The following is a 17,253-nucleotide window of genomic DNA, read 5'->3' on the forward strand; positions in this document are numbered from 1 at the left end:
CTGGAATCCATCAATAAGGAAGAAATAGCAGGACACCTGGAAAAGAATGGTTCAATCAAGCAGACGCGGCATGGATTCATGAAGGGAAAGCCATGTTTGACTAATTTACTGGAATTCTTTGAGGATATAATGAGTGCGGTTGACAGAGGGGAACCGGTGGATGTGGTGTATTTAGATTTCCAGAAGGCATTCGATAAGGTGCCTCACAAAAGGTTGCTGCATAAGATAAAGGTACACAGAGTTGGGGGTAAAGTGTTAGCGTGGATTGAGGATTGGCTGTCTGACAGAAAGCAGAGAGTCGGAATAAATGGGTGCTTTTCCGGTTGGCAATCAGTGACTAGTGGTGTGCCGCAGGGATCGGTGCTGGGGCCTCAACTATTTACCATATACATAGACGATCTGGAGGAGGGGACCGAGTGTAGGGTAACAAAGTTTGCGGATGACACAAAGATGAGTGGAAAAGCAAATTGCGTGGAGGACTCAGAGTCTGCAGAGAGATTTGGATAGGCTAAGTGAGTGGGCAAGGATCTGGCAGATGGAGTATAACATTGGTAAGTGTGAGGTTATCCACTTTGGAAGGAATAATAGTAAAATGGACTATTATTTAGACGGTGAAAAATTACAACATGCTACTGTGCAGAGGGACCTGGGGGTCCTTGTGCATGAATCACAAAAACTCAGTTTGCAGGTGCAGCAGGTAGTCAGGAAGGCGAATGGAATGTTGGCCTTTATCGCGAGAGGGATGGAGTATAAAAGCAGGGAGGTCATGCTGCAACTGTACAGGGTACTGGTGAGGCCGCACCTAGAGTACTGTGTACAATTTTGGTCCCCTTATTTAAGAAAGGATATATTAGCTTTGGAGGGGGTACAGGGAAGGTTCACCAGGTTGATTCCGGAGATGAGGGGGTTAGCTTATGGGGAAAGATTGAGTAGACTGGGCCTGTACTCATTGGAGTTTAGAAGGAGGGGAGATCTCATAGAGACATATAAGATAATGAAGGGGCTAGACAGGGTAGAAGCAGCGAGGTTATTTCCACTTACAATGGAAACAAGAACTGGGAGCATAACCTCAAAATACGGGGGAGTCAATTTAGAACAGAGTTGAGGAGGAACTTCTTCTCCCAGAGGGTAGTGAATCTTTGGAATTCTCCGTCCAATGAAGCAGTAGAGGCTACCTCGTTAAATGTGTTTAAGTCACAGATAGATCGATTTTTAACCATTAAGGGTTATGGGGAGCGGGCGGGTAAGTGGAACTGAACCCACTATCAGATCAGCCATGATCTTATTGAATGGCGGAGCAGGCTTGAGGGGCTAGATGGCCTACTCCTATTTCTTATGTTCTCATGAAAGTACCCCAACTATGCCACTTAATTATAGCCGCCTTTACTCATTATGCAGAATCATGCAGGTGGGGATGGGTGGGTGGACAGTGGATAAAATTATTCCAAAGTTGTCTGTGTGAATTTAATGAGTGCCAGTTAATCTCCTGTGGTATTACAGGAACTAAGGATGATCTCCAAGTGAATTGGGATTCTAACTCGGGGAAATCATTGGACCAGGTGAACAGATATAGTTTAGTTCTTCTGTTCAGGTCCTACATTTTTATATAGTACTTTGATTTTATATTATTTTTATTTAACTAGCAAAGCTTTGGAAAATTTTGAAGAATACTAAAGTTAGTTGGAACATTGGGATTTATCTGCCAAGAACTGAGCTACCATAACATTGCCATTGGATGGATGTCAGCTTACCTGCGAGTGGTGACAATCTGACAAGTTTTTAAGTAGAAACATACAAGAGCTTCAACACTCTTTGAGCTTGAAATCTGATTTGGAGCGTTTGCTCTCTTCATTTCACTAGCGCTCAATTTAATCAAAAGCCGATCCATTTTCATTTTAATGTTTTACTTAAGTCAGTATCACACGTTGCAGTTAATACCATAAATTACTAAAGTGTGACTTTTTTTTTCATGGTTCGGCTTTTTTTGTCCCTATTTCAAGAAATACTTTTTGTGATTTTTTTCAGAAAGAAAATATTAGCCTGCCTTAATTGTTGATCGGTGAAGTTGGAATCAATTTTATTTACGTGCTTATCTCTATGGTTTTGATTGTTTTGTAATGATACATCTTACCTTGTACAAAATATAGTGCAACAACCCCACCAAGGCTCCTTCAATAACATCTTTTGATGCGTGATCTGTACCTCATAGAAGAACAAGGGTGACAGATACATGGGAACACCACTACCTACAGGTTTCCTTCCAAGACACATGCCTTCCTGACTTAGAAATATCAGTCTTCCTTCACTGTCACTGAGTTAAAATCCTGGAACTCTCTCCCTATCAGCACTGATGGTGTATCTATACCAGATGTACTGCCGTGGTTCAAAAAAGCAGCTCACCAATAGCTTCTCAGGGAAAATTAGGGACGGGCAATAAATGCTGGCCTATCCAGCAAAGGCCGCATCTGATGAATAAAGAATAAAAAATCCCTTTTTAAAATAACATCTTGAGTGATAATGTTTGAGGTACTTACATTAGCTATCACACCCAACATCGTTTGCAATACTATATCTAACAAAGTTCTGTGTAATATATGCAGCTACTGATCTGTTCAACCAAAGCTTCATCCCCATCTTCAATGCCCTGGTCCCCATTAAAACCATTGCTCTTCCCTGGTGTTCCCCCTTGGTTCTGATTCCTTATATCCAAGTGTTGCAGACTTGGAATGGATATGGCAGACAACTGGGTTTAGCCAGATCTATAGTGTCCTAGACCCAGCCATGTCCAGTTGCTCCGTCAGTGACCTTCCCTCCAATATAAGGTCAGAAGTGAACATGTTCCCTGCTGATTGCAATGTTCATTACCTTTTGCAGACACTGCTGTAGTCTGTGCTTGCATGCAGCAAGACCTGGACGGCATTGAGACTTGAGCTGATTAGCAGCAAATAGCATTTGTGCCACACTAGTGCCAAGTAATGGCCATCTCCATCACTAAAGAATCTAATCATCTTCCCTTGACATTCAATGGCATTATCATTGCTAACACTCTCATTATCAACATCCTGGGGGGTTACTATTGACCAGAAACTCATCTGGGCCAGCCACATAAATACTGTGACTACTAAAACAGCTCAGAAGCTGGAATTCTGTGGCGAGTAACTCACCGCCTGTCTCCAGTTAAAAGTCTTGTGAAAAACTCTCCACTTGTCTGGAAAAGTGCAGTTCGAGCAACATTCAAGAGGCTTGACACTATACAGGACAAAGCCGCTCCCTTGATCAGCATCCCATCCTTATACCTTAAACATTCACTCCCTCCACCGTCGACAAACAGCGGTACCTACAAGCTGCACTTCCAATACCAATAAGAACAAGAGCAGCAGGTGCATGGGAACACCATCACATGCAAGTTCTCCAAGTCTCATCTATATCACTGTTAATTCATTGTCACTGGGTCAAAATTCTGGAACTTCCTAACAGCACTGTGGGTGTACCTCCGCAACGTGGAGTGCAGTGGTTCTCGAAGGTAGTTATCTACCACCTTCTCGATGGCAATTAGAGATGAACAGTAAATTATGGCCTTGTCAGGTATACACTATTCCAAGGATGTACTCAGTAACCCGTCTTAAATATACAACAAAAACAAAATACTGTGAATGTTGGAAATCTGAAATAAAGAGATCAGCAGGTGATCAAGAAGGCGAATGGAATGTTGGCCTTTATCGCGAGGGGGATAGAATATAAAAGCAAGGAGGTCTTGCTGCAACTGTACAAGGCACTGGTGAGGCCGCAACTGGAGTTCTGTGTTCAGTTTTGGTCCCCTTATTTGCGAAAGGATATGTTGGCCTTGGAGGGAGTGCAGAGAAGGTTCACCAGGTTGATATCGGAGATGAGGGGTGTAGCTTATGAGGAGAGATTGAACAGATTGGGTCTGTACTCGTTGGAGTTTAGAAGGCTGAGGGGTGATCTTATAGAGACATATAAGATAATGAAGGGGCTGGATAGGGTAGAGGTAGAGAGATTCTTTCCACTTAGAAGGGAAACCAGAACTAGAGGGCACAGCCTCAAAATAAGTGGGGACCAGTTCAGAACAGAGTTGAGGGGGAACTACTTCTCTCAGAGGGTAGTGAATCTCTGGAATTCTCTGCCCATTGAAGTGGTGGAGGCTACCTCGTTGAATATGTTTAAATCACGGGTAGATAGATTTCTGATCGCTAAGGGATATGGGGAGCAGGCGGGTAAGTGGAACTGATTCGCTTCTGATCAGTCATGATCTTGTTGAATGGCGGGGCAGGCTCGAGGGGCTAGATGGCCTACTCCTGCTCCTATTTCTTATGTTCTTATAAAAACTGAAAATATGGAAATGCTGAGGTTAGATAGCATCTGAGAAGGGAAAACAGAGTTAATGTTTCAGCTCTGGACCTTGCCTCAGAACTGAGGAAGGATCGCAGACGTGAAACATTAACTCTGTTTCTTTCCACAGGTCCTGCCTGATCTGCTGAGTATTTTGTTTTTATTACAGTTTGAGTATCCTTTATCTGAAACCCTCAGGGTTAATTGCATTTCGGATTTCAGATCATTTTGGTTTTCGGATAACGGATATAAGGGTTAGCAGTGGTTAGCACTGCGGCCTCAGTGCCAGGGACCCCAGTTCGATTCCGGCCTTGGGTCACTGTCTGTGTGGAGTTTGCACATCTCCCCATGTCTGCATGGGTTTCCTCCAGATGCTCCGGTTTCCTCCCACAGTCCAAAGATGTGCAGGTTAGGTGGATTGGCCATGCTAAATTGCCCCTTAGTGTCAGGGGGACTAGCTAGGGTAAATGTATAGGGTTATGGGGATAGGGTCTGGGTAGGATTGTGGTCGGTGCAGACTTGATGGGCCAAATGGCCTCCTTCTGCACTGTAGGGTTTCTATGAAACTTGTATTACAATAGCCTAACCCTAGGCCAGCTGTAGTCTAAAGTAAATAAAATGGCCAGAAAAGTAAAAGTATCATTGCATAATAAATACAGGGTGTGTATAATTTCTTTTTGATATGTTCACCACAAAAATCACAAAGTTACCAGTGGAGACAAACAGCTAGACTTCCTACACTCGAGGCCAATGAGGTTCAAAGAGAGTGCGGTTTTTGGATGTGTTCAGATTTCAGATTTACAGAGTGCTTGACTTGTATCTTCTTAAACACCTCTCCCTGACTCCTCCACTCTCGCCTCCAATAAATCCTACCAGCTCATGGGTTTTATTTTCGCTAAGTTTGAGACCATCCAATCAGCAGCCTCTGCCAATCCCTTCTCCACCTGTCTGTACCGTTTGACGATACCAGCAACAACACCAGCTGTTCCAAAACTTTCTCCTGCTTTTTAGCTGAGTTGGACTGCACTCACCTGGTTCCAATCCTATCTGCCTAATCATAGCCAGAGAATCATCAGCAATGGCTTTTCTTACCACTCCCACACAGTTACCTCTTTGATTTTTATTATTGTCACATGTATTAGCATACAATGAAAAGTATTGTTTCTTGCGCGCTCTACAGACAAAGCATACCATTCATAGAGAAGGAAAGGAGAGAATGCAGAATGTAGTGTTACAGTTATAGCTATGGTGTAGAGAAAGATCAACTTAATGCAAGGTAGGTCCATTCTAAAATCTGACAGCAGCTGGGAAGAAGCTGTTCTTGAGTCGGTTGGTATGTGCCCTTAGACTTTTTGTATCTTTTTCCCAATGGAAGAAGGTGGAAAAGAGAATGTCCGGGTGTGTGGGGTCCTTAATTATGCTGGCTGCTTTGCCGAGGCAGCAGGAAATGTAGACAGAGTCAATGGATGGGAGGCTGGTTTGTGTGATGGATTGGGCTACATTCACGACCTTTTGTAGTTTCTTGCGGTCTTGGGCAGAGCAGGAGCCATACCAAGCTGTGATACAACCAGAAAGAATGCTTTCTGTGGTGCATCTGTAAAGGTTGGTGAGAGTCGTAGCTGACATGCCAAATACTACTCGCTGTCCAATGTTGCCTCCCATGTCTGGCATTGCCTTGATTTTAAATTAATCCTGGTTTTCACATCTTTACATGGCTTCACCATTCCTATCTCTGTAATCTCTCCTGGCTCCACCACCCTCTGTGATATATGCACCTAATTCAGGCGCCTTGAACATTCCCGATTTTAATCGCTCCATTATTGGTCATGTTTTCAGCTACTTGGGCCCTAAACTCTGGAATTCGCGCTCTACCAAACCTCCTCCCCCCCCCCCCCCCCCCCAAAAACCTTTATGACAGTCCTTAAATGACTTTGTGTCACATTTCTTTCAGTAATGCTCCGATGAAATAGAACATAGAACATAGAAAGTCACAGCACAAACAGGCCCTTCGGCCCACAAGTTGCGCCGATCACATCCCCACCTCTAGGCCTATCTATAGCCCTCAATCCCATTAAATCCCATGTACTCATCCAGAAGTCTCTTAAAAGACCCCAACGAGTTTGCCTCCACCACCACCGACGTCAGCCGATTCCACTCACCCACCACCCTCTGAGTGAAAAACTTACCCCTGACATCCCCCCTGTACCTACCCCCCAGCACCTTAAACCTGTGTCCTCTCGTAGCAACCATTTCAGCCCTTGGAAATAGCCTCTGAGAGTCCACCCTATCCAGACCCCTCAACATCTTGTAAACCTCTATCAGGTCACCTCTCATCCTTCGTCTCTCCAGGGAGAAGAGACCAATCTCCCTCAACCTATCCTCATAAGGCATGCCCCCCAATCCAGGCAACATCCTTGTAAATCTCCTCTGCACCCTTTCAATGGCTTCAACATCTTTCCTGTAATGAGGTGACCAGAACTGCGCGCAGTACTCCAAGTGGGGTCTAACCAGGGTCCTATAAAGCTGCAGCATTATCTCCCGACTCCTAAACTCAATCCCTCGATTAATGAAGGCCAGTACGCCATACGCCTTCTTGACCGCATCCTCCACCTGCGAGGCCGATTTAAGAGTCCTATGGACCCGGACCCCAAGGTCCTTCTGATCCTCTACACTGCTAAGAATGGTACCCTTCATTTTATACTGCTGCTCCATCCCATTGGATCTGCCAAAATGGATCACTACACACTTATCTGGGTTGAAGTCCATCTGCCACTTCTCCGCCCAGTCTTGCATTCTATCTATGTCTCGCTGCAACTTCTGACATCCCTCCAAACTATCCACAACACCACCTACCTTGGTGTCGTCAGCAAACTTACCAACCCATCCCTCCACTTCCTCATCCAGGTCATTTATGAAAATGACAAACAGCAAGGGTCCCAGAACAGATCCCTGGGGCACTCCACTGGTCACTGACCTCCATGCAGAGAAAGACCCCTCCACAGCCACTCTCTGCCTTCTGCAGGCAAGCCAGTTCTGGATCCACAAGGCAACAGCCCCTTGGATCCCATGCCCTCTCACTTTCTCAAGAAGTCTTGCATGGGGGACCTTATCGAACGCTTTGCTGAAGTCCATATAGACCACATCCACCGCTCTTCCTTCGTCAATGTGCTTGGTCACATTTTCAAAGAACTCAACCAGGCTCGTAAGGCACGACCTGCCCCTGACAAAGCCGTGCTGACTACTTTTGATCATACTAAACTTCTCTAGATGATCATAAATCCTGTCTCTCAGGATCCTCTCCATCAACTTACCAACCACTGAGGTTAGACTCACCGGTCGGTAATTTCCCGGGCTGTCCCTGTTCCCTTTCTTGAATATAGGGACCACATCCGCAATCCTCCAATCCTCCGGAACCTCTCCCGTCTCCATCGACGATGCAAAGATCATCGCCAAAGGCTCCGCAATCTCCTCCCTCACCTCCCACAGTAACCTGGGGTACATCCCATCCGGTCCCGGCGACTTACCAACCTTGATGCCATTCAATAGTTCCAACACATCCTCTTTCTTTATGTCCACATGCTCGATCCTTTCTGTCCTCCGCAATCCAGCAGTACAACCACCCAGATCCCTTTCCACCGTGAATACCGAGGTAAAGTATTCATTAAGCACCTCCGCCATTTCTAACGGTTCCGCACAAACTTTTCCCCCTTCACCTTTTAAGGGTCCTATGCCTTCACATCTCATCCTTTTACTCTTGACATATTTGTAGAAAGCCTTGGGATTCTCCTTAATCTTACCCGCCAAGGTCTTCTCATGACCCCTTCTCGCTCTCCTAATTTCCTTCTTAAGCTCCTTCCTACATCGCGTATACTCCTCTAAATCCTTAACACCTCCTAGCTCTCTGAACCTTCTGTACGCCTCTCTTTTCTTATTTACCAGGTTCATCACAACCTTCGTGCACCACGGTTCCCGTACCCTACCAACACCCCCCTGTCTCATCGGAACGTTGTCATGCAGAGCTCCAGACAAACATTCCTTGAAAATCCTCCACTTTCCTTCGGTACTTTTCCCCAAGAATGCCTCCTTCCAATTTACCCGTCTAATTTCCTCCCTGATGACACTGTATTTCCCTTTACTCCAGAGAAACACTTTCCTAGCCTGCCTGACCCTATCTCTTTCCAATGCTATCGTGAAGGAGATAGAATTATGATCGCTATCCCCAAGATGTTCACCCACCGAGAGATCCTCCACCTGTCCAGGTTCATTAGCCAGCACCAGATCAAGAACAGCCTCTCCTCTAGTAGGCTTATCCACATACTGTGTCAGGAAACTCTCCTGGACACACCTAACAAACTCCTCTCCATCCAAACCCCTAGCCCTAGGGATATTCCAATCTATGTTTGGGAAATTAAAATCTCCCATCACGACAACTCTGTTATTCCTACATCTCTCCAGGATCTGTTTCCCCATCTGCTCCTCAACATCTCTGTTACTATTGGGCGGCCTATAGAAAACACCCAGCAAAGTTACCGACCCCTTCCTATTCCTAACCTCCACCCACAGAGATTCCGTAGTCAGTCCCTCCACGGCGTCCACCTTCTCTACAGCCGTGACACTATCCCTGATCAACAGTGCCACTCCCCCCCCTCTCTTGCCTCCCTCCCTGTCCTTCCTGAAACATCTAAAACCCGGCACCTGAAGCACCCAGTCCTGTCCCTGAGACATCCAAGTCTCCGTAATGGCCACCACATCACAATTCGAAGCAGCAATCCACGCTCCAAGCTCATCCACTTTATTCACTACACTCCTGGCATTAAAATAGACACATCTCAGACCTTCAGCCTGAGCACTTCCCTTCTCCCTCACTCGTCTAACCTCCCTCTTACCCTGTCTACATTCCTTATCTATTTGCGAGCTAACCTCCTCGCTCTCAGTCCCCTCATTTCGATTCCCTCCCCCCAACCTTTCTAGTTTAAAGTCTCACCAGTAGCCTTAGCCAACCTTCCCGCCAGGATATTGGTCCCCCTGAGATATAGTTGAGCTCCAGCTAGTATAAAATGCTTAACACTTCTGCTAGTTCTTTCTTAATACTGCACTGAAGTCTCAAGTCAAGCTTGGCTTAAATCCTAGACTGGAACTTGAATATTACATTTTGACTCTAATGAGAATACTACCAATGCTGAAACTAATTATTGTGGCCATTGGGGTTGTTCGATCAAATCTTTGCAAATCTGTGATCAGCTGAGACCAATCTGACTATGTCTGCTGATTTGAATTTTGTTTCTTGTTCTGTAGCAAATTTGTGATCCCGTTTGCGGTACTCTGGATTCCGTGAGCTTTCACTTAAAACCTTAATCTTGGGAGTGAGGGCAGAAACTAAAGAGTTTCTCGAGACCTAAGGCCAGGAATTAAACATACTACAATGAGTCTCAGCATCAATATAGGGAGAAGGATGCAAGGAGGAAGAAGAGGACATGGGATGGATTTGTTGGACATTTTTAGAAAGTTGAGATGTCAACCTTATTTATAAATCCTCAATATTAAAAGATTTGAGTGCTTTTACTAATTGAGTTTACTGCCATAAGATCCTTGCAGCCAGTAGATGTGCTTCAATACTTGCACTGTAAAGATGAAATGAATATCCATATAATTTCTAGGATAATGTTTCTAGCTTTATTTAAAGGTTAGAATCATGCCAACTATTTTCTGTTAAAAGTCCTAGCTTCTCACAAGAGCCTTTCTGCTTCATTTTATACTCACTTGAAATAACAGCAGCAACTTCTAATTTCTTGCTGCTTTATAAGTCTGAATGCATTGCAGATTTTCACCATTGGTCCCAGACTCTGGTTCACATTCCCTCTCAATTTCATTCCACTTTGCCATTCTGTGCAAGAGAGATCTAGCCTTAAATAATGAAGCGATCAACTCCATTCTTTTCTTCAAAGGAAAACAAGCATACGAGTTAATCGATGGGGTATAAGATACAATTCACTTATGACCTGGCTTGAAAAGCTGACTCGCAGCTTTGGCATGTTGCAATGTCATGGGCGTTTACCTTTTGATACTGAGATGCCCTGTAGATATTTCTCGTCAATTCATGATACTTTTCACACCAACCTTTGCCCACTGGACCAATGATTACACTGTTGCTCCACTGAAGAGCTGGCTCCTGCTCGGGGAAAAATGAGAGAAGTGCCTCATTTAGCCCACAACTTTCTTCAAAATGATGTAACTGAAATCAGGATATCAGCCCATGAAAAATGTTTGTATTTTGGAGTTAAATGCAGTACCCGGTATGTAGCTCCCTAAACTAGTTAAGAGATCATGTGCAAAGACCTGGGCTTGCAGGCTAATTGGTTCCATATATACATTTTTTTTTAAAAAAGGAGCAACTTGTCCTTCCTTCAGGTAAGTGTGCAAATTATAAATTGGAGCCAGAAAAAACAGTGGATATGCCGGGAATAAGGCTGCTATTGAAGAATTTTTAAACAAATACAGGACTCCAAGGTACAACCAACTTGTTCAAGAATGCTGAAATTTTAATCTATAGTCTCCCATCACAAAGATTATGCATCTTGAAGGTATTCAGTTTATCAACATCTTGCATCTTAAAGTACATTTACATGTTTAAAAATTTAGACGCAGACTCTTTGGGAGCACTTGGGGGGAGAGGGGGGGGAAAGAGAGAGAGAGAAAGGGATTGTTATGAAAATACTGTAGTTCAGCAAGTGCAGTTACTCTTCAGTTGGCTAACCTTACCAAAGTGCATTGGAATACTACATATTGTTAAAAAATAAATTAAATTCATACCAATCAATTTTCTGTATAAGGAAAAAGTAGTACTGATTATATTGCAAGTAGAAAAACGTAATGTTTTGTTAACTGTCAATTTACATTAGTCCAATGGAAAGTGTCCTTGGTTTATCTGAAAATTGCTGTCTCTGGTTCAGTTGGTTGTATTGTTTGATTTCTGTCTGCAATGCCTTCTGCCATTTATTAACAGCTAGGGGTAGTAAGCTTTTCTGGATCTGTTTTGGGAGTTCAAACCTTCATGCTAACAATCATAAAAGAAATCCTTCCTGTCATAGGTATACAAGTTTACGGGTCAAATATCTGTTTTAATTTGGAGCTAGCATTCAAATTGAGTCTCCACTTTGAAATTTGGCATCCTGCTTTCCTCTAATCTCTTCTATTCTCCTCCACCTCAAGTCTGTCCAATATAAAGACTTGGTAATGGTGGAGCATAGTGTTTTCATTTAAAACTGTTTTCTAGAATTGTAAAGTCAGCATGTAATATCTGTTGATGTGTACCATGTTAAGCAAATCTTAAATTTACACAAAATACATTAAACTGGAGAAAATAGCTCATGCACTGACTCACTTGACAAAGTGTGTGTGTAATTAACTCATCCTTGCAGATGCTGGGTGCAGTTCCTGGCCTGTGATGAATTAACTGAATTCAGCCAGAGTAATGCAGAGCCACTACAATTGTCCTAAGTGTCTACAGAGTAAAGAAAGAAAAATCAGCCAGAGCTCGCACTCCTGATCACTAAGTGCTGGAAGTCCCTGTTTGTGGATATCATGAATTGCACTATTGTAAATTATTTTGATACTATCTGGATGGAAAGGCCAGTATTTATAAAGTACTAAACATTTTTGCTTGGCTTTTTATTCAATAACTCCTGCTCTTTGGAATAAACAACTGCTCAAATGGAACGTCAAATTAATTACTAACTCCTGAGATTTTGAAGTGATGAATCTTTCCAGTTTTTCAAATTGCCAGTTTGAATTCCTTATTAAAACTAAAATTAAGAATTCAGAATGCTCAGTCTTTTTTCTTTGCTGATGATTGCTGGTGTTGTTAACATCTGTTATTCCATAAAAATGCTGACTGGATAATATAATAGAATGGCCAGCTACTGCAAAAAAAACCAAATGGTCTTAACTCCTATTATTTGAATTGGCTGTTAGCACAGGTACAAGTTTATAATTTAGATTTAAAACTTTTTCTAATTCTATTATCTGAATTTTAATTGTAATTTTAGATTTTCAGGTGAATGTGAATATCTTGCCTTATCCTGTACTTCCAGTGTTCTATCTTCATAATGTCAAAACGTTACAGACATTCCCAACCCAACATCCCATTTCAATTTTTAAATCACAAAGCTTGATGGTTTGAACTACTGTTATTACACTTCCCATTATTGCATGCTGGAGTGGAGACAAACTGTGGATAATTTAGTGCATCATAACATGTACTTTTTCTTTTCTAATTTTCTGTCTTTTAGGTGTCCATTTTCATTTTGTGTTTGCCTGTAGGCACTATGTCTACTCTTGCATCGTATCACTTTTATGAACTATATTGCATCTTGTCTGTTTACCTATCCTTCCTTCCCTCCCCAACTCCAGTGTTACTTTAGAAAGATTTGACTTTATTCTTGGAGATGGAAAACAATAGTTCACCTACTTTGGATGTTGTGTGTTTTATGTCCATCTAATGGCTTCTGGTTTAATTTTTCTTGGGTCTCTTTAGCAGGATTTCACTTTGCTGGTATTTGAACAATATTGATGACTTGCAGCTTATTCGTGCAACAGATCTCATGACATTTTAATTCTAAATATGTCTTAACTAAATTTGATCTAATGGTATCAAGATCCATTATTGAAAGGATTAGTTGTTTAATTGCTAATGACAGCCATTCAATTCTTGCTTGTACTTATTGAAAACAAATGCTGCAATATATAATTTTCTCATACAAATATTTTTGTGACTAATCCTTCATGTTTTACAGTCATTCCCATCAACATTATTAACACAATAGAAAACCTGGCAAAGAGGTGTATAAAGGGATTTCTGCTCTTTCTATTTCACTTCCTACACCCTCACCTCCCTCCCCCCTTTGACTACTGCCAGGAGTATTGCAGCTGTTGTCTAGAGTAAAACGCTGAATATAAATTGCTGCTGAGACTGGTATTCGGGCCTGTGCCCTGGTTGAGACCGCCAACCTGTTAGTCATCTATTGTCCATGTTCAATGTAACTGCCCTCAAAGTGAAATATTGGTGTAACTACCTTAAATACATGGCTGTTGAGTCTTAATTCGGAGCTGTTGCTTATTGTGAGTAAATTATTCACTGATGTGGTTTACTGGATAGACTTTGAGCCTCTGCATTCACATTTGCATTTTCTTATTCTTGCTGCTCTGCCCTCAGGTGGCCGGTTTTTCCCCGAATGTCTTTGTTGCTGCTATTCACGTCTTTGTCTGCTGCTGTTTGAGGCCCACTGCACCAATAACCTCCGAGCCGTAACCGGGATACTTGTTAACTCAAGACAATATCCCTCATTTGTACTGATATTTCCTAACGTGAATTAACTAGGCATGAGCATGCTCAGTTAGCAAGTGACTGCAGCCACTTAGTCACTAACAGGCCATTGTATTCATTGGTCATTTGATGCAGAGAAAATATTACTTGTAGCAGGTGACTGAAAAATTTGGTGTTGAACTACTGTATAAATAATTGTGACCATCCTGATAAAGGGGCAGTCCTGTCAAACAGAAATCCATATAAATTTAGTAATACGAATCATGTTTATGCCCTAACTTTAAAGTGGAGAAAAGTCTCCGAGTTTCTTTAAAAGAAAAGGATAGTTACTCCATTTTCTATTTAAAGTATCTTCATCAAATTAACCTTGGTGTATTTTTAATATCAAATATTTACCCAAACTGGTAAGCTGGGGCTGTCCAGTTGCTGCTAAGCTGCTCTGTGGTGCTGCATATTATTTTCCACCCAATTGCACAGAGTTAGCTGCAACATTAATTGGATCTTTTTTATTTGACTCCAGAGTAAAACGAATTAGTATTTATGGATTTTAATAAGATTCTTAGTTTATTAGTTCTGCCTTTTATGATCTTGCATGACCTTCCCAGCATACTCTAGTGATGGCTTAGTCCCTACGATCCCCCGGATCCTACCTAACGTGCTGCTGGCTTCTCTTTTCCTACAACAGCAATTTCACTTATTTCTGGGTCTTTTTGAACGCTCCTATAGATTGCCAACTTTCATACTTTTACTAGTCCTAACCATCCCTGAGGTCCCTTTTGCTTATTCCCCTTCAACTATTTGCTGTTTTTCAACTCATTGCTCTGTTGCAACAATCAAGAGTTTACCTTTTAATTGTGATGAATATTCAGAGCTACCCAAGAACAGAAGACAATACAGACACTGCAACCAGAGGAATTGTGTTTTTTGCTGCCCATGCTATCATTCTTTTTTTCCAAGTCTCAAAAACCTCAATCACCTCATATCCTTGCCTGCAGCGGAGGAAGTAAAGTCTCTTTGTAAATATGATTTCTTTATTCTGAGTGATTTTGTGCTGTATGCTGTCTGGATCCTCCACATCCCGACTTCCCAAAAATTCTATTTGAAATTAAGATGTCTTGATGACAAAGATTTATACATTGAGATTAAGGATTCATATACACTTAAGCCTGATTTTTATACAGGACTGCTCCTTGAGTCAAAGCATTAACCAATCAAATTGCAATTTTAAAAAATATACTGTTAGGTTGACATGCGCTCTATTCTGTGCTATATTATGAACTGCATACTTGTATGCATGTGTGTATATATAAGGTTAAAAGACCGAGTAGACGAGGTGGGTGCTTTGCTGTTGGCGAATGATGAAGGCAGTCTCGTTCATCAAGTACACGCCGTGAGCTTTGTTGAAGATTCTATCTTCATGGAGTCTTCTGGTGCTCGCAGTTTACATCATGAAGACAGGTAACTGTGCACATAGTAAATTCTCCTCATCCAGACTCTGGCTGTCATTTGAAAAAATGGGAGTGATAATATTGGTGAACATTTTTCCACATTCCAGTGACTTCATTTGAATTGGCTGCCTTGATCTTCTGACTATATCATGTTTATCACAATATACTTTTCAATATTGTCTCCACGCATATGTCCAGAATATGGCAGCTGCAAATGTCCTGTTAAAGACATGCAATGGAGAGGAGACATGTAAATCTTAGTCTTTTAATGTCTGTAGAACATAAATTGAGACTAAAAGGATTGAATTTTTATTTAATATTCATAAGTTCGTACGATATAGGTGCAGAGGTAGGCCATTTGGCCCATCAAGTCCACTCCGCCATTCGATCATGGCTGATATGCTCCTCATTCCCATTTTCCTGCCTTCTCCCCGTAACCCTTCAACCCATTACCAATTAAAAATTTGTCTAACTCCTCAAATTTACTCACTGTCCCAGAATCCACCGCACTTTGGGGTAGCGAATTCCACAGATTCACAACCCTTTGGGAGAAGTGGTTTCTCCTCAACTCTGTTTTACATTTGCTCCCCCTTATCCTAAGACTATGACCTCTTGTCCTAAAATGCCCCACAAGAGGAAGCATTCGCTCCATGTCTACTTTATCCACACCTCCCACAGTCTGAAAGACATGCTGGTTAGGTGCATTGACCCAAGCAGGTGCCGGAATGTGGCGACTAGGGGAATTTCGCAGTAACTTCATTGCAGTGTTAATTAAGCCTTACCTGTGACTAATAAATAAACTTTAACTTTACCTTTTATCATCTTGTATGCCTCAATTTGATCTTCCCTCAGTCTTCTAAATTCCAGAGAGTATAGGCCTAAACTGTTCAATCTCTCCAAGTGGAAAGCTGGGCTTTGTAAGAATACTATTATATTTAATGTAATGTCAGAGATTTGTGACTATATTGCATTGAGAGCAACATATATATATTCCATAGAATTTGTACATCTATTATAAGCTAGTGGTGTTTAAGGATGTAAGGTGTGCTTCCTCTGTGTCTAAGTGTTGGGGAGAGCCTGTCTATTGAATAAATGGCAAAATCTCAATACCTTGGATTATGTGAAATAGGCAACCACCCTGTGCCAGCCAAGAGTTGACTGATTTTGAGTACTCATGCACTATCAAACCCACAATCTCTGTAGCAATACCAACTTGGTAAATACATTTTAATAGAAATACTATCTCTTTTTGATTTTTGCATCAAACTACAGCATGTATTGTGTATTAAAAATACATTTGGATGTTTGTGTCAGTAAGAATAATTAGTGTTCAAAGCAGCAAGAAGTGTAGTCTGGAAGCTTTGTGTTAAAGGTGTATTGTGACCCCTTTTGTTTTGAGACAATGCATGGTTCCGGTTATCTTTAAATTAGGTATGATGCATATTTCATATAATTTGATTTTAATTAAATTAAAGAAAACCTTAATTGACCTTTTGAAAATCCAACAATAGTTTTTAGCTGTTAGTGTGATGTTTGAATTTTTTTGGGTTATTACAGTAATTCAATCATCTTGTCCTCCACTAAGGGTATTGTCTGCAAATTAAAACAGCAACTGTACTTGATCTGAATTAAGCCTGGAGGTTTTTTGAGCAAATTTCAAGCACCTTCATGGACAGTGAGAACTTAAATTGGACCTGATCCTCTTGCAACTGAAATTGCCTTAATTATAGAGTAAGAAGGTGGATGGGAATAAGGCAGCATATTTTGACCAAATGTAGCTGAGTATCACTCAAATGCCTTCTCTGCAAAATTGAGTAGGGAGACTTTTTTAAAGTTTTCAATTTGCTAAATTTTCATAGAATCCCTAAATTCGGCCCATTGAGTCTGCAGCAACTCACCTACAGCATCTTACCCAGGCCCTATCCCCACATATTTACCCTGCTAATCCCCTTAATTTACACATTTTGGGACACTAAGGGACAATTTAGCATGGCCAATCCACCTAACCTGCACATCTTTGGACTGTGGGAGGAAATCCAGTAAGAAGTCTCACAACACCAGGTTAAAGTTGTGAGACTTCTTACTGTGTTCACCCCAGTCCAACGCCGGCATCTCCACATCATGACTATGGAG

General features: G+C 41.9%; 1 protein-coding gene across 7 annotated transcripts in view; it reads left to right on the forward strand.

The window, feature by feature from the left end:
- Positions 1–17,253, forward strand: part of rhot1a (ras homolog family member T1a) — an 84,724-nt gene that overhangs the window by 65,058 nt on the left and 2,413 nt on the right. For 3 of the 7 annotated variants that reach the window (XM_078225821.1, XM_078225822.1, XM_078225825.1), the window contains one exon: positions 14,984–15,130. The exons of the other annotated variants lie outside the window; for them this stretch is intronic. In XM_078225821.1, coding sequence (XP_078081947.1) covers positions 14,984–15,130 — 147 coding nt within the window. The remainder of the gene's footprint in view (positions 1–14,983; positions 15,131–17,253) is intronic. 7 annotated transcript variants of the gene reach the window in all.

Source organism: Mustelus asterias, chromosome 12 (genome assembly GCF_964213995.1).
Source record: "Mustelus asterias chromosome 12, sMusAst1.hap1.1, whole genome shotgun sequence".
Lineage (NCBI taxonomy): Eukaryota > Metazoa > Chordata > Chondrichthyes > Carcharhiniformes > Triakidae > Mustelus > Mustelus asterias.